The sequence below is a fragment of the Oryzias latipes genome, chromosome 13, assembly GCF_002234675.1.
Source record: "Oryzias latipes chromosome 13, ASM223467v1".
NCBI lineage: Eukaryota > Metazoa > Chordata > Actinopteri > Beloniformes > Adrianichthyidae > Oryzias > Oryzias latipes.
In genome coordinates this window covers 16,706,435-16,730,851 of record NC_019871.2, presented here as the reverse complement: position 1 = coordinate 16,730,851, position 24,417 = coordinate 16,706,435, and the positions used below count along the sequence as shown (strand labels likewise).

General features: G+C 38.7%; 1 protein-coding gene across 1 annotated transcript in view; it reads right to left on the bottom strand.

The window, feature by feature from the left end:
* Nucleotides 1–4,936: 4,936 nt before the first annotated feature.
* LOC101168972 (LIM domain kinase 1-like) overlaps nt 4,937–24,417 on the bottom strand; it is a 31,187-nt gene continuing 11,706 nt past the window's right edge. The window contains exons 4-16 of the mRNA XM_020708593.2: nt 15,097–15,206; nt 13,659–13,868; nt 13,395–13,500; nt 12,956–13,167; nt 12,660–12,846; nt 12,338–12,424; nt 10,464–10,595; nt 10,291–10,350; nt 10,088–10,153; nt 9,656–9,824; nt 9,509–9,564; nt 8,296–8,453; nt 4,937–7,971 (exon numbers count right to left, since the gene is read on the bottom strand). Coding sequence (XP_020564252.1) covers nt 7,803–7,971; nt 8,296–8,453; nt 9,509–9,564; nt 9,656–9,824; nt 10,088–10,153; nt 10,291–10,350; nt 10,464–10,595; nt 12,338–12,424; nt 12,660–12,846; nt 12,956–13,167; nt 13,395–13,500; nt 13,659–13,868; nt 15,097–15,206 — 1,722 coding nt within the window. The 3' untranslated portion in view covers nt 4,937–7,802. The remainder of the gene's footprint in view (nt 7,972–8,295; nt 8,454–9,508; nt 9,565–9,655; nt 9,825–10,087; nt 10,154–10,290; nt 10,351–10,463; nt 10,596–12,337; nt 12,425–12,659; nt 12,847–12,955; nt 13,168–13,394; nt 13,501–13,658; nt 13,869–15,096; nt 15,207–24,417) is intronic.

The window sequence follows — 24,417 nt, the reverse complement described above, 5'->3', positions numbered from 1 at the left end:
GCTGCAACAAAGCATTTTAAGTGTAATTGTGGAATAAGTAGCTGAGAAAGTTTGTTGCGCATATAAAATATAAAACAATACCAGAATTGATCTGCTAATGGCCTTTTCTGCAATTGATTCTTCTTTAATCCTTTAAGGAAAAGTCTTTTTAGAGGATTGTAGCCTGTCTCTAGCATCTCCCCTTATAGGTGAATGGCAGTGATGGCAAAACCAAAGCTTTCTGAGTCACTAAAGCAAAATGAATCAAATTGTGTTGAAATGCATCAGGGTTGTGAAGCATTTGACACACTGAAACTAGTGACATCTATTGGTCAGACTATGAAATTGCATCAGCATTGAACAATAAAAGACCAGTGTCATCATCAGTCATTGATGTGTGTTAAGTCATGTGTAGCAATAAAACTTTCATAATTCCAAAATCAGTTACTTTTGTAAATAATCATAGTGTAGTCGTCACATAGTGTCATTTCATGTATAAAATGTTGTTAAGCAAATCATTTTTTTGCAAGATTAGTTTACAAAATAAAATAGATCTTTAAAATACCAAATTTCATAAAATAAATAGAGCAGAGAGACTCATTGTGCTACTGCTAAATTAATATGCCAGCCTATCTGTGCAGAATGTTTGGATAAGTGTCATATTTGAAAAAATGTTAGGTTTGTAAATTAATGTCTGATTGCAAATTAAATGAAAGGCTGCACCAATTTGACTTAAAGTTTTTCCCATGTGTTATAAAGCAATGTGACCACAGCAACAGTGCAAGCAAAGACTCACCCGCTCGTATAATGATGTTGGGAATTCTGGCTCTTCTTGTAGAAAACTGTTTCTTCTGGTTTGGCTCCCAGAAAGAGCTGACTCTTTCAGCTCTCAATCAGCTCTTCAGATTGTTTTGTTGCTTTAATTTTTATATTATGAACAGTAATATAAAAGTATGCACAAAATGAATGATTTTTCTTAATATATGTTTTTTTTCTTTCCAAATTTTATTTATGAACATTGAGAAAGTTATAAAACAATACATGTAACCCTTGTACTATCCTAGACACTTTAACGTTGGGAGTTGGGTCATGTATACCCACTAGACAGTGCGCTGAACCTTTTTTCTTCAATGATTTGTGATCTTCACTGATGTCCATGGATTACATGAAATCTTTCCACCTTTATCCACCTTTGTCATGGTAGGGAGAACACATCAATGTAAGGGTGGGGTCATCTAAGATAGCACAAGGGTTAAATTCACTTAGGGCCAATTTTGGACCCATGACATATATCTCCATTCTCAACAATTCTTTTCTTTTTTCAATAACATAACTTAAAATCTTACAAGACACTAAACAGGCAACAGCGGATGCATTATTAGGGAGGGAGGGAAGTTAAAAAAAAAACCCAAAACATTCACCTTGATTATCAATACAAACCAGACAGATTCATTACCTCCGTTTGTTGTAAATGATTAACATAGAATATCCATTGTGACCATATCTTCAAAAATTTGGGCATCTCTATCCGAAGTAGGTAGGTTAGTCTTTCCAATGTCTATCCAATGTCTATCCAATTTTCCAAGCTGGGTACAGTGGGGAGGAGCCAGTGTCTTGGCACTGCTTTTTTTTTTTACCAGCGGTAAATTCTGAATAATCTTTCATTGGTAGGTGGGAGTTGTGTCTTACCTAAAATCAGACTAGTAAAATACACTGCCTCCAGCACTTACTTTTATTTCCATTGCCATGTTTCTTTTGTTTGGGCGTAATAAAAAACTTCATCAAACATTTCCATTTAAATTCTCTCCAGGCGTGTGAATTTGTACATTTCCACATTGATATACAACAATCTCTCCATTCTTTGTCTGTCATAGTTGTGTTGCTGTCTTTCTCCCGTTTACTTTTTATGTATTGAGTTGAAGTCAATTTTTTACTCATAAATCCCTTGTTAAGTCTAGATATCATACCTTTTTTACATTTTCCTTTGTATGCTGTTAATATTTCGCCAAGCACTGGTTCCTGTGTATCCATGGTGTGGAGGATCTCTTTGTTAATGTAGTTGCGTAGTTGTAAATATCTGTAAAAGGTTGTAATCATCCTTAAGTGTTTGGAAATCTTCATTCATTATTCCCTTGTCTAGTAAAGAGTGATATGTGTTTAAGCCTTGTATTGTCCAGTGGCAAAATCTAGTGTCTAACTGGTTGGGATTGAAATCATTGTCGTATGCGCACCATCTTACAATTTTTAAGTTATTGTGTAGTTCGTATTCCTCCTTTATTTGGGACCAGATTTTCAATTGTGGCAGGATCCATGGGTTTTCAACTTTTTCCAGGTTTTCCTCTATGTTTTTGTTTCCCATGAGTGCCTGTAGTTTTTGTTTTAGGTTAGGGACTGACTGCCATCCCTCCTCTTTTTTGGGGGAGCTGTAAGGTTTTAAATGTAATTCGTGGCTTTTTGCCCAGCCAGATGAATGTTGATAAAATGTTGTCCCATTGTAAAAACTGTTGTTTGGGAAGTTCAGCAGGAAAGTCTTGAAACAGAAACAGGAATCTCGGAAGTAGGTTCATTTTCACTGATTCAATTCGTTGGGTCAGGCTCTTAATATAGGTTTTATACGATTTTATATATTCACAGCAGATAAATTGTAAAAACTAATTACAAAATACAAAAAAACCTACAATTCAACTAACAGCTATATAATAAAAAAAATCTTTGTCCTTCTTAAACATATGTAAAGTGAAAATACACAAAACACTACAACCACAAACGAAAATATGAATGAAAATGAGGAAATCAAGAAAAAAAAAGATTTTAATTAATCACAATAAAAGTTGGCATTTCAAATAACCAAGTGTCCAAGTTTCGAGGAGCTGAGCTGATTTCTTCAGTCAGTTATGATCTGCTTTGGTTTTAGGATTCTCTCAGTTCTCAGGTGTGGGTTGTTTGTGGAGCAGGTTCAATATTAAATTCTTTTATTGCATACTTTAGATTCTCAAAAGGGAAAAAGCTTCTACGCTTTGCTTCTTTCCTGGTGTCCTGATGTTGTTTCTTCTTGTTGCACATGTCTATCTTTCTCTGTCTGTCTCTCTTACTAGTGCTTGGTTCGTGGGCGACAGCTTATAGAGAAAAAAACTACTCTGTTAACACCACAATCTTCAAGTTTAAGGCATTATTTGAAAATTAAAGTGACACCTACCTACTGACCCTTAACCCAGAGCCCTGCTCACAGGTGCTGTCAATCACGTTGGGCAGCACCACTGAGCACCAGAAGTTCATGGCACTCAAGAAGATGGATGACCTTTGTATCAAAAATATGGCCCAGGTCAGCTCGTACTCCTAAACACATGTTCCGATTAAATGTGGTGCCTTTTTTAACCCTAGAGCACTATTGCTGGGTGAAATTTTTTATGACAAGTACCTTTTGTTAGGTATATTATATCGGGTAAAAATTACCCGGAAAAGTGATGATGTAACTTTTTATGGCGTAATTGTTTTAGGGTTAAAACGAGAACATGGCTGTGGAACTTTTCAAAAGGAAAAACATTGCACTCTAGCAAGGGCATACATCTGCAAAACAGAAATGTGCTTTGTTGGTCTGTACTGATTTACGTGTTTGGGTGCATTTATTTACATTTCTCTTGGAGCCGTGCAAAAATATGCCATATGCAGCTGAAATTTGCTGGAAATAGTAATAAACTATTTTCAAATGTGGCATAAGCAAAGAAAACATTTTCTCTTTAACTTTAACAAGCAACATAATGTTTTGGAAAAATTCCCAAATCCATGTTGGGACAAATAATTTGGATTTGTAGTCAACATTGTATGCAGTTTTTTTTTTTTGCATCTTCTCTAGCAGTCTTTCAGTTGGATGTTGGGTGAGTGTGTGCCTCTTATCTGATGCAAAACTCTAAATACCTCAGCTTTTTAGGGTGACGTCGGCTTCTTAGAGAAGTTTTACATTTTTCTGTCTTTAGTAGAAAGGATTGTCCTTTGGAAAAACACAGTTCACAGAGTTGAATATTTTTTATTTATAAAGACACCATATTTTAGTTTGTGATTGGACAACCAAGTGTTAATGAAAGAAAAACTGGACGAATAATGGAAGATGACTTTTTGTTGTTGCTATTTTCAGCCAATTATTTAGCTTCTTGTTGATGGTTTTTATAAAATAAGCTTCTATAAGCCATCATCTAATGGTCTGCTGTTCTTGTTCAGTGACATTTGAAAGAGCTGGGAGAACCCTTTGGAGTTGCTTTGTTGATCATTTCCTTATGAACCTTTTGAATCATCATAGAAAATCAAGGATGTATTAACACTTCACCACAGAACCAATGAAATGTTTTTTAATGCATGTGCTGGCACACCTTTAGTTCTGTAATAAAGTTATTAATAATTTTAAAAAGGGATTTTTTTTAAGAAAAACGTTACTTCCACTGCATTAAAATTAAACCCTACAAACAATGTTGTCATTTATCATAAGGCAATTTAAAACCCAAATAGATGGCTATTATAATACAATAAACAAGACAATTAAAGTTAATTATGAAAATGAATGAAAACATTTTTTCTCTAGAAACCTTTTATTCTAGAAATATCTGCAGTTTATAGCAAACTAAATGACTAAATTTTATGACGGCCTACCATTTATTTTTTGTTCTGAGAAAATTTGAGCATCTTGTTTATTCCATCATAAACAGTTGACAGTGACACCTACTGGTCAGTTGGTGAAAATGTTTACTCATTGATGTGCACAATTTCTTTGAAGGATCTGTACGTTTTCTCCAACATATTGTGACAAAACATTGTCAATTGTGAGCCGGGTAAGAGTTAGAATGTTTTTACTTATATCATTGAATTGGTCATGCCCCATTCTGTGAAGTTATTTAGTGGTGAGAGTAGCAGAAAAACCCAAAGAAGACTTCCGTTTTTCAATCTTACAAGTAAATGGAGATTAAAGTTTAAGGAGCAACAATTTTATTTTCAGCTGTGACAAAAACAATACAAAAAAAACATCCTCCTCAGAGGCTTAATGTTTACATACAGGATTAAAGTGCAGAATTTTTTTCACAGCTTGTGTAAAAAAATTAAATAAGACAAAAAAGAAATATAACATATAAAAAAACATACAATGAAGATATAGAAAATATAAATATGACAAAGAACAAGAATTAAAATCTTATATAACATAGTTTGTTATGATGCGCAATCCACTCCAATCAGGTTTGTTGCACCTATGATACAATAAAAAAAGGAGAAAATCGGTTCATGTTTTCGAGTCGTTGGCAAGGCTAGCTTACAACAAAAGGCACAGCATTGTTCAGAGGTAACGATCTTTTGCAAAGAAGTGCTGCAAAAATGCTCACAATGACCACAGGCGCTCACAAACACTGCAACATGCGTGACATGGCTCTTACAGGAACGGGGAAAGCTGCTCGATTGCAGTGCATGCCCACATGTCAACCAAAAGAGGCTTGTTGTAGAGAGGCATCTCTGTGTTGGCCTACCCAGTGACAGAAGTTTATATGCTCACCCAGTCTCACCGCAAATTGTGCATACGTCTTAAGCTGCTGAATAAACGGACTTGTGGGGAAAGCTCCGGAAAAATCACGGCCCTGAGCCAAAATGAGGAAGAGACGAGGGAGGCCACTTTAAATGCTCTACTATCAGCAAGACTGGCAGTGGACTCTGTGGGCATCACATCTGTAAGCAGGCAGTCAGACATACAGAACATCATTCACAAAGGACCAGTCTGTAAGCAGCAGGCAGAGCAGAGACATCAATCCCCTCATTAGCAAGAAATTGGTTCTCATTACCACTTATGGGTCTTCAAAGTTATTCATATTTCAAATTGTGAGAAACTTATTCCTCCAAGGGTCAAGCAGTGCATAAAGATGCAAGTAGTCCTCACATAACTAACTTTGCTATTGAGAGGATGAAGTCCACATAAAGCCCCCCCCCCCCTCTTTTTTTTTTTTTTACAGCTGAAAGGCTCCATCAGTGGCTTGCATTTATAGATCAACCTGAACTGACAAAATTCATTTCTTATCACAAGTAGCCCAAGAGAAGAAAAAAAGGCCCCAAATAGCCATTTAGTGCAAATGAAAGTACTAAAATGTTATAAAAAAAAGGAGATTAAATATAGATAGAAAAAAACCAGATGCTTTTTTTTCTAAGCTGCCCTGCTTTCTTTGTTGAACTTTTTTGTCTTTCATCCTTGTTTTTTAATCTACCAGAGAAAAAGACAGAGAAGTATTGATTGGAATAAAAGCAGAGGAGACCATCGTGGAAAACAGCAGGATTTCAGTTACATCACAAGGTGCAGGAGAAAAGTCTGACCTGGCTGGAGAGCATTTCTGAAGAGTGCATATATAGGCGATGCACACAAACAGATGGGAAGACAGACACACACATATATACACATATATACAGTGGTATTAACAACAGCTAGCTTTCAAGTGTAAACAAACAGTGGCCCATCCTCAGGGGGAGCTGACAAGATGAGGCAGTACCTGATGTTCCGATTGTAACAAGACTGTACACAAGCAAAACTGGAATCCTAGCAGGTTGACTGCCTTCAAAGCCGATTGATATTGAGAGGCGTCACTTCCCTCTTAACAGTTGGATGGGATTTAAACTCCAGTATGATCAGGATGAGCCAGCACTCAGATAATTGTGGTTAACATAAATGTTGTGACTTGTTACTCAGCTCTTTTTGGCAGAGTTGTAAATCAAATTGGACTTTAATAAAGTATACATTGATTTAGCTAGTATACAAGGAAAAATTCACCTGATTGATGGTTAGTTTGTTCCAGCATTGAAAATATGATGATGATGATGATTATTTTTTTAATTCAAACTAGTGATTTCTTGTAACAGAATAACAATCCTTTAAATTCTAAATGCTAAAAGTGGTAAGCCTGACACAATAGTGATATTACAGACTAATGTTTTTTCCACTGTTCGGCTAATAAAAATATGGCAATGTTGCATATGTATATAAAATATGTCTCTAAATTTACAATATTTAAAACATTTACAGTGATTCTATTGTTGGACCTTGCTTTGTATCTGAATGTCAAAGTGAATGAAATATGTCAACACACAAGGTCAATGTAACACACAAAAAGTGGGCGGGCCACCTGCAAATCAGTGGTTCAGTCCAAGTCCGCGGACACCATGAATCCGTTCTGACAACATTATTTACAGTCATGCACTCCTCTGTGAAATATTTAAAGCTTGAAAGGTTTGTTTGACTGGTACAAGTGGGTTGAAAATATTGTGTTTTAAGACGGCACACAGGGATTTATTCACATTTTTCCTTGGGTCAGTTTAGCAATGCAAACCCAAAGTTAAAAAAGAAAATAACAGAAAATCTTGCAAACAAAAACTGCACAATGCACTCTGAAGAGGCTCACAAGGGGAAAAGCTGAAAGTCAGCTCTGTTCATGTCTTTGATTAGTTTTTGTTTTGTGTGGATTGAGACAGCACTGTAAGCACAGTAAGTTTTCTCCACTGGCATGACTGGTATGTTCCATCTGCATCATTTAAGAGTCATGATTTGAACGTTGTGTCTGGTTGAATATCCACTTTTCAACCTCAGGCACAGCAGAACTCCTGCTTTTATCTTCCACAGCTGGCTATTCAGATCCACATTCATCCCCGAATCTACCTTCTTTTAAGCCTGAGCCGGCATGTCATCTGCTTTAAACCAGGAGGAACATTTACATGCCTCCTCCCTACTGCCACGATGCCACCCGAGCTGGGTGTTCTTTGTCCACTGAGGGGTTACCTCCTCCTTTCTTTGTTTCCTGTGGTGCTGAGCCTTACTCTGGCTGCTCAGGGTGAGTGTGCAGGCCATTCTCAGGGCGTTTGACGCTGTGCTGATCCCAGAATGCCTTGTGTAGCTGGTCCAGTTCAGACTTGAGGGGCAGACCAATGTCTAAGTGCATCTTTAGGTTCTCCAGCAACTCCTCCAGTTTTAGGAAAGGAGGCCTAAACAATGACAAAGTAAACAGAGACTCTATTAAGACATATTTGCCAGCATTATCAAGATTAGGAAATTTAAAAAACTATATCTTAAAAGGTTTAGCTCTTCGTTGAACAGATTTTGTGCTCTGAATATGAAAAAATTGTCAGGTTTATTTAAAGAACCCATCTTTGGTTTTCTAACAGAATTTTTTATTGCCTCACTGCAGATAAAATCGACCAAAAAAAAAGTAGTGTAGCACTCAATAAACAAGACTTTTATCACTCAAACTTATTCAGAACTATCTTTTTTTGTACAAGTTAAGAGTGCATTAGCTGAAGATGTCTGACCGTTTGTCTGCATCAAGGTCACAGCAAACAGCAGCCATGGGGAAGAAGGCGGGGGGGCAGTCAGGAGGACAGAAGTGCTCCAGGAAACCAGAAATGTTCAGTCCAAAGTCTGTCGCCCTGGGGAGGTAGTCTGGGTCTGCGTTCACTCGGCCAATAATCTGAACAGGAAAGAAGCAAAACGCACTGTGGCTCAGGACAAACACATCTCTTCACCTTAAGCTCATCCTACATACAGACTGTCTGTTGCCTTCCTGTCTGTCTGAATCAACACAAAGACTTTGCCTTTGGCCTCTGCAACAGACATTGGATAATGAAATCCATGTGCAGAAGTCCTGTTCCTGGGACTGACGTAAACTGTTGGATCCAGATAATGAAGTTGGTGTGTAGCCAAGCCCAAAGTCTACAGTCCTTATGAAAAATCGATTGGCCCTCCAGAAATGACTTTTGGCAGAACAAAAATATTCCCCCTCACAAAATAAAATAAATATAATACCTAAAATCTTAAATAAAAAAGACAAATTCTCACTAACTGTAGGCCAAGAAGCAAAGAAAATGACTGCAGGACTATAATTCTGGGAAAATTAGGTGTATACACCCAATAAAAAAAAAAAAAGTGGCTAACTAGCTTCCTGTTGGCAGAAGTGGAGTGCTGCAACCACACACTCCATTTAGCGCTGTCAGAAACAAATGTGCAACAGCAGAGGATGGCAATAAGTTATCCCACTGGCTGCGGTGGACCGCAATTTCTTTTAAATACAGCTTTTGCAGAAAAGTAGCTTGCCAGTTGCAACTTTTTTTGGCTGGACCACAGTGGTTAGCTCATCACAGTCAGCTGCCAAATGGTACAACAAATTCATCTGTAGGTTGAAGCTCCTGCTGGCTTTATCTTCTGTTTAAGACACTTTAGTACATATGTGGTTAAACTAATGACTGTGCTTAATCTCACAGAGGAGGACCCTGCATCTTCGCTTGTATCTCCACTGTTTAGGTTACCAAAGCAGACAGGAATTCTTCCTTCATTCACTGCAGAGTCATTTAACGTGTCAGTGGATAAAAATGGTATGGAAGACGACAGCTGAATGCAAGTGTTCATGTGGAAAGAATGGTCTGAAAGTGTTTAATAAATAGAGTAATGTAAAAGAGAAGAATACAGAGCCTGTGAAAGAACTTTTGAAATCTAACAAGGTTTTGTGTGTTTCTTTGATTTGCTTACCTCGCAGAGCATAATGCCAAAAGAAAATATGTCAACTCTCTCATCATAGCTCTTCCCTGGAGGAGGAAAAAGCCATGTTAGCTCATTTATTGTTAGAGGATGAACATGCAGAGGAAGGCAAAACACATTTGTCCCTGTGTGTCATACCATGGATCATCTCAGGAGCCATCCAGTAGGGATTTCCCACCACAGTGTACCGCTTCCTGCGGTCATGCCTCTTTAAACCGGACAGTTTTCCCTGCAGCAGCGATTCATCCTGCTTGTCATCCACCATGAGCCGAGACAGACCAAAGTCTGCCACCACCACTGTGTTGTCCTAAGAAAACAGATGAGCAAAAACGCTGTTTATTACCTGCCAGAATCACATTTTGAAATTAAAAAAACCCATCTTATATTATATTCATTACTTTAGTAGCAACTTTTATTTTAATGCCTCATAGTTTTAATTCCTAATTTAATAAAAAAAATTCTGTGAATACAGCAACTTTGATGAGAATCATAAAGCAGCACAACTTTATTCCAAAAAAGTGCTCCATATGTTGAGACAAATCTACACGCAATGAACTGGAAAGTTGTTACCTCTCGAACAAGACAGTTGTAGGAGTTCAGGTCTCGATGGATTATGTTCATGGAGTGTAGATAAGCCTGTGAGATAGAGGCAGTGAAGTATTATTATGTGTGAGATTTGACAGAGATGATTGCACTTTATGAGCATGGCCACTAGAGGGCGATGGCTCCAACAATATTGAGCAGCTTCAAACTCTTGCAGTCCTTCAACTCACCATTCCAGCAGCTATGTCTTTCGCAAAACTGACCCGCTGATTCCAGGGATAGTTACTGTCCTGGAAAAACAAATCACATTCAAACTAAAAAAAATCAGTTTCTTCTAATTAATCAATTGCAGCCAAATTTAACTAAAATGTAGTTGTTACTCATACGGCTGTACCCAGCTTACCATTTTCTTGATTATTTCCCTCAGAGTTCCTCCCTTGATGTACTCTGCAATAAAGTTGAGTCTCTTGTCTTTGTAGAGGACTCCGATGAACTTGAGCACATTGGGGTGATCCAGACAGCGCATCACCTTCACCTGAGGACATTTGAACCCGTTAGGTCACATGCTCTTTAAAACAAGTCAGCACCAAAACTGTTTAGACTTTCTGGGTGCAGCTATCCAGACTGACTGGATATCTGACTCACAGCCAGCTAAGTTTTACACCAGAAACCCTGGAAATGAGCAGCCAACTACTTTGTAGACAAAACTATGATGTAATCAAACCTCAAGTGTCATAAGATGATAATATCAACAGTATTTAAAAATGTAAACATATATGGTAAACACCAAGCGTTTTGTACTCATGTTCAGTTTGGTGCATTTCCTACAAATCCAGATAAATTCTGCTGAACTCATGCGTTGGCAATGATACAATATGATTGAACGTCACACAGAAACAGGAGTAATATGTATTGCTCCATAGCCTGTTTGACGAGACACTCCTTAACTTTTTATTTTATTTCCAAAAAACGCAGGTTTGTCAACATCAGTGCAGCTGAGGCTTCTTCTTTAACAGAAACACATGCAGCTAATGAGTGAAAAGAGCTGTAGAGTATTACAGGAATCCAAAAGCTTAAGTATACAAAGAATGTACAGTTGTATGTATTGATCTGTGTAAACATGTGACTATGTGGGTTGGTGCATACAATGTGAGTATGTAGTTGTGTGGTTGTGCAGAGGAAATGCAGCCCTGCTTTAAACAGTTATTAACATTAAACTTCAAGCAACTTTTATTGTCACTTTTGATATTTTTCTATTTTTTCTCACGTCCAATGACAGACATATAGATAGAATTTATTCCAGACTCATAGTCCAATCAATAAAAATGAGTACACAGACCCACTACATTAAAAAAGCAGTGTCAAGAATACACAAGTTAAGAAGCAGCAAACGAAAATATATATGTATACATTTTCTATATTCTGTAATTTTCCTACTTTACCCTCACTCTTCTCTTCTACCTTTTTTTTCTAGTTTCCATCTGTTACAAAGTTTAGCTTTTAATAAAAAAACTTTTTTTAAATAAAAATATACACCCGGTTTGCGCAAGCAGTATAGAATAGAAGTAGAATATAATCTGTTCAAAACAAGAGGCTCAGGACTGGACTGATAGGAAAAGAAAAATAAACCTGTTAAAACATATTATATGACATCTTTACAGGTTAACAGATGAATGTAAAAAAAAAAAACTCAGATGTCTTTATTTATTGTCCTGTTTTAGGGGAAATCCTAAGAGTTTTACTCTGCTCACTTTCATTTTTAATTATGAAATAGATTGTCATTTGAAGCACCATTAGTTTTTGCGCAAAACAGAATTTCCCCAAATTTTTTAACATGACCCTTGATGGTGTCTTTCACAATATTTTTTATTTTTTTACTTGTCCTGTCCAACAGTTGAGCAAGCAGATCCGAGCTGAAGGCCTCTTTTGTTTGACAGATCTTACTGTAAACAACAGGGTTTTATGGGTCTTTAGACAAAGTGTATATTTGTATAAACCCCTTTTGTATTTGATGCTAAGCTTTATTTATAATATTTATATTTTTATGCATTCTTTGATGCACCGGACGGAAAAGGAAAGAAGAAGGAGAGAGTGGGATGTTAGAGATGGAGGATAAGGGGGGGAGATAGAGGGAGACAGTCGATAAAACAGAGTCATAACAAAAGAGTGTTGTAAGTAAACTGCATGACATAGTTCTCACACACACACACACACCTTCTTTCACAAATTTCTGGGCCTTAGGGTGTTTGCAGCAACTTTGAAAACAACACAACTCACCTCTTTCAGGAATGTTCTCTGCGTCTCATCGTCAAAGCGGATCAACTCCTTCATCACCATCACCTCCCCAGTCTCCCTGTGGGTCACCTTCATGCACAACCATGCCAAATGTGAGCTGATCAACAAGTTGGGAAACTATTCAGATGTTATATGACACATGCTATGTTCCACTATTCCGCATGATAGTGTGGGAATTTCAAAAGCCCACGATGTGTTTAAACCACAGCAATACATCCTCCCAAATCTGAGCATGTCTTAATCTTAATTAAAGTCAGTGCTGCCACCAACTGGATACTGTATGTTACATGGTGCCACTAAGTACCTTGATGGCCTGTCCAAAGCATCCCTTTCCAAGCACTTCTCCGTGGATGAGGTCAGATGGGCGGAAGATGCGGTGAGTCCGACTGGAGACAACTCGGAGTGACTCGGATCGATTGATCTCCTTCCTCTGAGCGATGGGCGATGCAGCGTTGCTGGAACCTGGCGACTTATCAATGCTGTAACTCCGCCTGAAAGAGAAAGAGGTGAAGGCGGTGGGATGACTCCTCTATGCTGTCCAGATGTCAGTCTGCAGTCGAATCTTTGGAAAACAGCAGGAGCGAATGTTGCGTTACTCACGTTATGATGCGGGACTTCAGGTTGTTGATGTTGGGGAGGGGCGGCTGTGTGATTGGCAGGGTGGGGCTGGGGTTCTCTGATTGGGGGGAGCACAGGGGGCCATTCGTCTGCTCATTCGCCTCAGAAGAGCCGCCATCCTGCCTTTGGGTGTGAGGGTCGTGCTCGAGGGTGAGTTGTAACAGTCGGCTGGTCTCCTGGATCAGGAGGTCAATCTGCAGATGAAGAGGAAATTTAGAAAGACAAGCTTGGTGAAAGGATCCAGCAGGGCACTTCTCTATTGTTACTGACAGTTCTAAAACAAAAGGAACACTGAAGCCTGCATTCTCAGCAGTGAGGATAAGTAATTTTACAATGAAATTAGGATTTTCTTTTTTATTCTTACAACTTAAACACACTTTAATGACTTATTTTTTAATCAAAAAGCCAAAAATGACAATACCTCATCCAGGGGAATGTTATGAATAGGTTTCCCATTGATTTCCAGAATCTTGTCTCCAACATGAATGGAGTTTTTCACATCTGGACTAATGCAGTCAGCATCCACTCTAGATAAAAAAAAAGGACACATTTGAATAAGTTAGTGTTTGTCCTGATGATGATCAGCCTTTCAATCCCTTTTTGTTCATTTGATGAGACACTGATGTTGCTGCTTTTTCACAAACTCTCCCCCCTTGCCGCCAATCACTTTTCCCACACAACTCACTCGGACACTCTGACAGTGCGTTCCTGCTCCGGGCTGTTCGTTGGGGTGAGCGGCTGCTCGACGGCCACAGAGAAACCCCGCCCCCTGGACTCATCGCTGCCATCGGCTGAGGCCGGGATGGACACCAGTGTGACGGTGTGAGGGATTCGAGAACACGGCGAGTCTGGCGGCGACACCGGGGTCACGATGTTCCGGTAGTAACAGTTCCCACTGCAGACAGAGAAGGCGAGGGGTAGATGATGTCAAAGACAGAGGCAGGTTAGAAAATGAGAAACCTTGTAAAGTTTGTTTTTTTTGAGGAAAGAAATGTCAAGTTCTCATTACGTCAGCTTTTACAGAATCACATGTTGAAAAGATGCTGCTTGAGGTCAGCGAGGACAACAATGGACAGCCGTTGTCTTGAGCCAATGTTGAACTTTAGATTGGTCATATCAGTTAGACGTTTCACAAGCCAAAATACAAACTGAGGATTTACTTAAACCACAAACATCATTTCTCTTTAACTCGTAATAATTGGGAGTTTTCATTTATGCTGAATCAATTTTACATACTCAGAGAACCCGACGGTCTTTTCTGTCAAACTAACGACAAAGTTGATTTATTTCATGTTTTTCATTATTTAAAAAGCAGACAGAAAAAAACTAACTATACTGTGAATTTTCACTGCCTTCCAACATTTCATATAACATCACTCACAACATGCGCCTCTTCAGTTTTTACAACACAAAGTATTTAAAGACCTCAGGGAAAGCTAGCATGCTTGCATGAACCCAAACTGCCACGAGCTTTTACAGTGAAAGGCATCTCTAACTTCTGACTTGTGTTTCACAAGCAGTCAACTGTTTTTAAAGCGTGTGGCTTGTGACGGTCACAACAGCGCAGCCCTCCGGCCAAACAAGTTCCGAACAGACGCACAAGCGGAGCTGTGAGCCACGGAAACATGAAGCTCTGGTTTCCTATAGCCAGTTTTTTTTTTTTAACAAGCAGTGGACGGAATCAGAATTGCATTCTCACTCATTTGCTTTGTTCATATTTCATGCAGCATTGCCATAAGAACACATTCATGTGATCCCACTGACTTCTCATGTGTTGAGACAGCTGTCATAGATTTGACCAAAAAAAAACTATTTGGAGTCAAACTGACAGGTCAAGATTAAGTCAGTGGAAGCTGTGGGTTATTTGGACTTAGGGTGGGATTCTAAGGGATCATTTGTGGATTTAATTTAATCAGAATTAAAGCACGAAAGGGTTACACCAGTCATAAACACTACAATAAGTTGAAATATATTCCAGAAACTGCCTTAACTGATGCCTAAACGGAAAAAATATATTTTTTTTATGGGCTTCTCCATGACAATTTATGAATGTTTGAGTTTAAGAAACAAAGATGACTATGTGAGTAGATTTTTTTTTAAATTATGCAGAACTACAAGCTCACCAGTAGAGTTTAGATCTCTCAACCAAAGCGTATGTGTCTCCATCCCCGATGAACACCCTGCAGTTCAGACAGCTGAAGCATTCTGGGTGATACTTCTGCTCCCCAGCGACCTGTTGGAGAGAAAACACGATCATGCTTAAAACACCCCTTGGTCTCCCAGAAACGCTCAGAATGTTAACTTTGATGGTCTGAAGCAGAAATCCCTTGAGGATTTTAAACAGAGTGTGAGTGGAGGGACAAGCACCATAAGGCTTTTATGATCACTCTGGGAGGAAGGTTAGATCTTTGAGAGTAAAAAAAAATAAAATAAAACAAGCGCTGGAAACAGAGGGGAGAATCAAGCACTGCATCAGGATGCCTGCTAAAGCTGGGGGCAGATCTGCAAACAAGATTCAAAATTAAATTAGGGCCAAAAACAAAGCAGATGACTCAAACTGGCAGATCAGGAAGGTGCTCTGTTGGGGAGGTCTTTGGACCATACAAAGAGAAAGTGAATACATAAATCACTGTCCAAAGTTTATGCTTTTACAAGGAAAATCTCCCATTAGGGGTTCAGTTTCAGCTATAGACCTGTTATTTCTTTGGCTTTCAACCTGAGCCTTGAAGCCAAACAGCAACGGTGAAACCTCCAAGAGCTGAAAGCTCTTTGGAGACCATGTTTGCGGTTTCATATCTCACTCTGATTGGCAGAAAGCTAAAGACATAACAGTAATCAAAAGAATCAAATCCAAAAATATAGATTTCAGAAATGTTACAGAGCAATTTCCTTCTACTACAAAAACACAAACATCATAAAGTAAAAAGAAGTAATTTTCTGCAGCAAACCTGGATTTAAATTGACCTAAATCTGCTGTTCAGGGACTATAGTAGGGAACTTGCGAGTACTTCTCCACACTTGAACAAAGCTAAAGGCAAAAGGACAGTTAAACCAAAGATCCTAAATGGCAAACATGAAAGAATCGACAACAGCTGGTCGATTGCCACAGATCTGCTGCTCCACCACACTGGGAAAGCAGCAGCAACGCCACAAAAGCAGATCAACATGTCGAGTGCCTTCGGGATTCTACAACAAACCTACTAATTAACAGCTAAACGCCAAGAACGACCTCATCACCCCTGTCTTTCATGCAGTCATGACTCAGGTAGTCTCTTTGTAAGTCAAGAGGGATGAGAAATGGATAAGACATTAATAATCTTCATTTGCCCTCAACTCAGTGTCATAAAAAACAAACAAACAAACAATAAAAGCACAACATCTTTATTTAGCAACACATTTGTTTGTAGGTGAAGTCCTAAAAGGGGAAGACGGCAGCTGGAAGGAGAAGTTCACTTCTCTGCAGGAGTCTGTGGGAGCCATGTGTGCACGCCAACGTGCACACACCCTCTCTCAGACCACATCTGACAGGAGACAGCTGCCGCCCTGACGTCACGGGCATCCTTCATGTCCACAGTGGGGAGGAAAAGGAGGAGCGCTGAAATCTTTTCAGGCAAAGCTAATCCTCCCTTCATAAGAAACCAGTGAGCGAGCGTTTCTCTGACTCCTGTGAGAAACCAAGTTCTGTCGCAGCACGTTTGTTCACATGTATGTCAGCCTCAAAAACAAGCAAAGGGGACAGAAATAATGCTTAAATATAAAAGAAAGTGATATTTTTAGGGCATGGTGGTGCAGTGGTTAGCGCTCTTGCCTCACAGTCAGAGGGCCCTACTTCACATCCCAGTTGGGACCTTTCTGTGTGGAGTTTGTATGTTCTCCTCGTGCATGTGTGGGTTTTACCCGGGCTTCCGGTCAAAAAACAAGCTTTATAGGTTGACTGGTTACTCTGAGTGATCCTAGGTGTGTGTGGGAGTGATTGTGTGTCCTGCGACAGACTGGCAACCGCCTTCGCCCAACAGTAGCCGGGACAGGCTCTGGTGTGGCCCTGAAAGGATACAGCGGGTTAAGAAAATATATGGATGTGTGGACTTTTATGGATTGTGCTCTTGTTTTGACTTTGTGGTGTCCTGCAAAAAGGCTCAACTTATCTAATTTTGCTATTAACCATCCATGGCTTTGAGCAAAACTGAAAAACTTTCAGAAAATAATATTTTCCAGTTTTAAGAAAGGGTTCTTCTGTCTTTAGAACATTTGAGTTCCTTCTTATTTTTCCTCATAAAAATCCCCTCTTTCTCGTGTTATAGCTCAGTTTCATTTCCATTTTCCTTCTTGTTTTTAGAGTGTTGAGTGGTCATGCAGAGGCTAAATATAGAATATTTTCTAAGTACAAAAATCAGTTTCTTAAAAATGACCAGTGGAAAAGCTGCGAGTCAGTCAGGAGGGATCTTCTGACACTTTCCATGATCAGGTGCTGCACAGTTTTACAGATCTAAAGTGGTTTATAAACGAACTGTCTGTGGTTTATATGTCGACACGCATTGCAGATTTAAATTAAATTAACTGTTTCTGCAAGTTACTCTTAGTTTTTTCATGCTTTAAACATTTGTCTTTTTTTCCTTCAGCCAAATACAAAGAAAATCCTAAAGTTTTTCACCAAGTTTAACAGTTTGCCTCCTGTGTTAGTGGCACACCAGCAGCAGCTTTTGGGTTTCTGATAATCCCAGTCCTGACAAAAGGAACAGCAAATGGACTTTCTTAACACAAAAGTATGATCAGAATGCTGCTCCAAAGTGAAATGAAACCAGTTTGACCAGAAAGAGGGAAAAAAAAGGAAGATGTGCTTCCCATGACATCCACAGACTTTGAGACAAGTCTGCAGCATTTAGGCAAATACAATTAAGAGAGAAGGCTTAAGATAGAGAACAGAGGACCACATTGATGCAGCGTGAATGGAAACCCCCTTCTGTCACACAAAACACTACTACAATGATGTTCATGTATTCAGACTTTCCTCTGCCTGCTGAGGGAAAATAGGAGAGTGTGATCTATTCATCCAGATATTACAAAAACAGCCCAAATTAAAACATTTATGAATTATTTAATTACATCTTTATTCGAAGATGTAAAGGGGGGTGTCTAAAAATGAAAAAGTGTGTCACGTCTCATCAGTTTTTTAATTAAAGGGGGGGGGGGGGGGTAGAGGAGTAAATGTGCATTTAGAATGCAACCCGGTGACCCAGTTTAAAGGGATGCTCCAAGCCATGCTCGACTCCTCAAAGATGAGGAGGCTGGAGGCGGAGACCCGCCGGCAGCCCACCGGCCTGAGCGGCTCGCTTTAGCCCCGTTAGACCCGACAGCGACGTCACGCTCACCTGCTTCTTCTCCTTCCTCCATAGCCTGAGACAGCAGAAGCTCCAGTAGAACAGATCTCCCACCATGTCAGCCCGGCCCGGCGCTCCTGCTCGCTCGCGCTTCTAGTTCATTCTCCTCCGCTGTCACAACAAAACACTGACGGAGCTGCTGCCAGAGGAGGAGGAGATGGAGGGCGGACCCCGTCTCTGCAGCTGAGAGCTGAGCTCACCCCAACGCTACACCACTCCCACTCCCCTTTCTGCCTCCAAGCCTCCTCTTTCCGATGACCTCATCGCTTCCTGATAAACACCACGCGCGTCTGCGCACGCGCAACTCAGCCGGCTGTGTCTACGGTTTTTTAACCCTACTCTCCCAAACACACTAAACCTACAGGAGTTATATTCTATGTCCTATTAAACACATTTATATTCGTTTTTTTCCCACTCTTTTGCCTAAAGTTATGAGTGGAAGCCTTTGACCCGTCATGTTTGTCAACAGTGGCGTGCCTTACATTTTTCAAATAGGTTTCCGATGATCTCATTCGTTGCCCTATTTATAGCGACAGGCCTCTCAAAATCACGAAGTTCAAGCCAAAAGCTACAAGTCCTTAAAACCCCACTCTAATGAAAATCATGTTGTTTTTTTTATGGAGGGGGGTAACATGTTCTTGCAGCATTTTACTCATGATGGAGAACATAAAAGAATTAAAACTGTTTCTGAGTATATCAGAGTTCAAATTGTAGTAAATCCGGAACATCTTGTGTATGCCAAGTCCCCACTCGCACTGCTTTAACAACTAATACAATGTTAAAAACTGAACAGAGCAACAAAGCAAACTACAGGGAACTAACGGAAGAATTGAGTGAACTTCTCTAAATAAGTTTAGGCAGGCAGAGAAGCCCTGACAGCCACCACAGGTGAAAGGACGAGACAAGAGAGACTGATAAGGAAACAGAAGGCAGACTTGTCTAAAAGAATATATGATGTCATTTCACCCATGATGTATGAAGATGGACATATAAACAAGTGTTTAAGGAAAACAGGAAAAAAAGTAAAAATAAGAAGCACTGGAGGTCCTTTACTTATTAAATTTACTGCAGACCATTTGCTCTCAGTTAGCATTCCATAAGTATATCTGGTCAGACACCATGACTCCCTCACAATATTCTCTTTCCTTTCTACACAGCTTCCTGTATTTAAATGTAATTTCAAAGGTACTAACGTCAGGCCAAGTGACTAAGTCTTTGTTTTTATGCAACTTTTTATCTCTTAGGGCAATAAACACACATTTTTTCATTATTTAAAAAAAAACAGTTTTAAATTATTTTTATTTTATTTTAAATGGGATTGGCAATTAACAATGTCTAAATCCACAGCCATGGTAACAAATATGTTTATGCAACAGCTTTCTAATAGCATAATGTCTGAAGAGTTTCAAACTTTTTTTTTGACAAATTCTTTTTGTAGACATATCCTTGATTCAACACTCGAGTCATGTACTCTACTCGTGGTTGAATGATTCAGTGACTTACACCGTGTGTCAAAATAGGGGAAGGAAAGGGGAAAAGTCCTAAGAGCTAAAAAGTCGTGCACATCAACACAACTGTTGTTGAATACAACTTTGAAAGATTCGTAGAAAAGAATAACAATTCTGACGCATGTGCAATCATTTTTTTTAATCACCAAAGAACCCTATAGGTTTTACAAATAACCTACAGGGATCAAAGTGTCGACTTTACACTCAACTTAAAACCATTGCTGGAAGTCCATTTGAGCATGCAGTTATTAATAGATGGTCGGACGCATGCCTGCTGGTTGTCATGATAATGTGCTGGAGACAGACTGCAGAGAAGCTGCTGCTGTAAGACCAAACATGATTAGGTTTCCATGGAAGCTCTGGAGAAGAAATGGAGCAGACTGGAGAAATCAGCCATGCAGGCTATGTTGACAGAAAGAGTCAAGCAGCACTACAGCTGAGTCATTCGTTTATGCATTTAAAGCCAGTTTAGACAGTTTTAAGATGCTGTTAAAGAGGTGTAGAGTGCATTAGCTAAACATTTCACATAAAACTAACAGGGAGATAATTAAAGGGTATATACCATGCTATTCCAAAGATTTTTACAGTAAACAATATCCATGCACAGAGGGGCAAAAAGTATTTAGTCAGCCATCAATTGTTACTAGTTTCCCACTTAAAAAGTTGAGAGAGGCCTGTAATTTTCATCAGAGGTACACCTCAACTATGAAAGCCAAAATGAGAAAAAAACAGAAAATAACATTGTCTGATTTTTAAAGAATTTATTTGCAAATTATGGTGGAAAAGAAGTATTTGGTCACCTACAAACAAGCACAATGTCTGGCTCTCACAGACCTGTAACTTTTTCTGTAAGAGGATCCTCTGTCCTCCACTCATTACCTGTATTAATGCCACCTGTTTGAACTCATTATCTATATGAAAGACACCTGTCCACAACCTCACCAGTCACACTCCAAACTCCACTATGGCCAAGACCAAAGAGCTGTCTTAGGATGCCAGAAATGCAATTGTTGACCTGCACCAGGCAGGGAAGACTGAAGCTGCAATAGGTAAACAGCTTGGTGTGAAGAAATCCACTGTGGGAGCAATTATTAGGAAATGGAAGACATATAAGACCACTGATAATCTCCCTCCATCTGGGGCTCCCTGCAAGATCTCACCCCGTGGGGTCAAAATGATCACGAGAACAGTGAGCAAAAATCCCAGAACCACACAGTTTACCTAGTGAACGACCTGCAGAGAGCTGGGACCAAAGTAACAAAGGCTACTATCAGTGACACACCACGCCATAAGTGTCCCCCTGCTAAAGCCAGTACATGCATGTCCCAGTAACAGTTTGTGGAATCTTTGTGAAGACTTACAGAAAACGTTTAACTGCTGTCATTGCCAACAAAAGGTATATAACAAAGTATTGAGTTGAACTTTTGTTATTGATCAAATACTTATTTTCCACCATAATTTACAAATAAATTCTTTAAAAATCAGACAATGTGATTTTCTAGATTTTTTTTTGGAAAACAAACAAAATCCAAACTTTTTCAATGATGAAAGTGCATATCGTGCATATACAATCAAAAGTGTTCTTGCCAAACACTGCTAGCTCTGCTTAGAAAGTGTGTGTGTTAGCCTGGGGGTAGCGCTGGCAGCGCAGACTCTTCCTGGAAGGGGCGGTTCACACTGGTCTATGTTTTCGTGGGTTGGGAGGGGCTGGTGCTAAGAGAGCAGGTTTTTAAAGGAATACTCAGAAATGTGTGCATGGATCAAAATACCACTTTAAGTTTATTTTTGTGAGGACTGAAGATTTTAGTACACTTAAAAGCTCTTAAAACCCTTCAGTTCTATATAGATATTTTATATTCTGTTTAAAACTTTCTATTTTTAATTTGTTCCAAAATGTCCTTCTAGACTCGCTTCAACAAATGAAAATAAAAGTTTAGGTGTGAGGATTCTGGAAAATAATGTTTAAAAATATCTACATATTGGGAAAATATTGTTCATCCCTCATTTAAAAACAATTGAATTAAAAAATTGTGGGGAAAATCTTCAGTAATTTCAGCCATGTTTTACTGCTTAAAAAAGAAACTGTGAAAAGCAAAAGCTCATTTGGTGATGACACTAAAACCAAAAAACCCACAGCCAGACCTCAGAAGGGGATTTCAGCACACGTCACTGTTTCCCCAGCAGAAAAAAAAGAGAAAAACTGAATAAATGTCTGTTCACAGTTGGCAATCAACAGGTCAAGATCTGTGGTTCAAACATTCAAAGAGAAATACAAAAAAAGCTGGAGATGAGCTTCCAGAATGTGGAAGTCAAAGCTTTGGGAGCTAAAGTCTATACCAAAAACAGGAAGTCAGCTCAAAAATATTTTCATAAATATTTATTTACCAAGGTCTCTACATACGCCAGGTCTTTTTTTCATTCAGAAATGTTTTGGTGGGAGTGTACATGTATAGAAATAATGGGCAGATTCCTCTTCACTTGACTCATACCAGAGGGAGGTGAGAAAAAAAGTGCAGCTATGGGAATTTCCATTAGTCTGGCAGCAGATCAAAATAACTTTCTCAGTTTAAATTTGTGTACCAAAGAGCAACAACGGCATTTTACCAGCTTAACACAGTTAGAGTGGATTTATTCAGTTCAACTCTAGAAAGGGTTTTCAGTTCATCAATCTAATCATACAATCATATCACCTTTGCAGATAGAAATAGTTTCAAACAAAAGAGAGAGGAAGTGAAAAAAGCTGTGGGATCAAAGTAAAAAAAACACACACAAAAAAACATGCAACCTCACAACATGCAATTTTAATGTTTCAGAAGAAAACATAGACCAAAAAATCCCCAAATTCCTCATGATTTCTTAGAAATGTATCCATTTCCAAACTTTTGATAGTTTTAAAAAAAGAATCCAAAAAACTGAAAGCAAAACAAAGGATTGGATGTGGGTTAATTGGGGACAAAATTATATCACATGACTAAAGCACTAAAGCTCCACTGACAAAAACAAGATACGCTGGAAAAACACAAACATGCTAATTCATAGCTGCTAGTCATGTAGCAGGAACACAAGTGGTATTTCGTTTGGCTGGTTACTTGTTTTCGTATATTAGTAAAACTTAAACTCATTTTCTTTCATTATAACTGGATATATTTGTTTATGAATGTAACTTTAGAAAGAATATTGCTTAATTTTGTTTCCAACATTTTAAAAGTTATTTCTAAAGCATGGGAGCAACCACTTGTGACAGTCACAATTGTGTCCCACAAATACAGCAGTTCACTATTAGTCAGATACGCTGGTGCATTTTTATCACCTTGTATCATTAATCATTGATCGCCATGGTAACATCTGCAATGACAAATGTGAGTCATTAAAACTATTGCTAAAAGAAGGAGGGTTTCAGAAGTCATAGGTTTGAGAATGAGTGTGTTGTTGTTTCCATGGTTTTATTTAGTTGTTGCTTTGTGTTTTTTAGCTGTCTTACATTCAGATTGTGTTTCTGCTTTGCCTCAATAACACATCAAGTTCAGGTTCTGATTTGATTATCTTTTAGTTTAGCTTCATTTTATAGTTTTTCTATCTTCTGTTTCAGTATTTTGTTAAATAAATAAATCATTGAGGTTTCCCATTGATCTCTTTGCTTCTCCTCCATTTGGAAACATTACAAACAGCTCTTTATTGAGTGAAGAGACAGGAAACACCAGATGCTGTTTTGTGTCAAAATAAAATTCAACATTTTTAAAAAATGTGATTTCAGAATAAGATAAAAATTGTAACTTTAAACATTTATATTTCATTTCCCCATTTTAGTTTATTTTTTACACTCCAAAAATGCTTTGTAAATTCACTTAATTTACCATTAGGTTGTTTGAGCAGAAACAGAGGTTGCTCAGAGAATGCTTTCAATCCACTCACGATACTAATTGAGCAGTGAAACCTCAATGGGGATGAACAGGTATAGGAGAAATGCTGTACTACCACCCTGGTCCTATGTTAACTCTTTGTATAAACATGCCACAGACACAGGCGTTTTTTTGGTTTCTCTTTGACTGTTTCATGTTTTTCTAAATAGTTTTAAGTTATCTACCCCCCCCCTCCCATTCTATATGCCAAAGCCCCGGAATTTAAAAAACCCTGGTCAAAGTGTGGCTCAACCCCAATCTGTTGGATATCAGCTTTGAGCTTTCTAATAAAGGCCGATTGGATGCATTGCATGAAACAAACAGACTGGACTGAACTCTAAAGCATTACAGAGACAGACAAATGAGCAGAAAGACCGTATTGTTAGGACATATTTGGTTACTATATAGGATCAAGACACAGTTTCAACCCTTTATTTAGATTTAAAAAAAAATCTAAACCCACAAATTTTTTCAATTAAACTATGTCAATTTGAAATCTGATACTGTTCTTACACTTTAGATTTTTGACAAATCGCACATTGCATATTACGGCATTTTTGGAAGCATCCATCTCTACCGTTGTCCGGTTTCTGGCCTAAGATCCATGTAAACAATGAACAATTGATAAATATTTGGGTATGAAACCTAAAAAGTATATT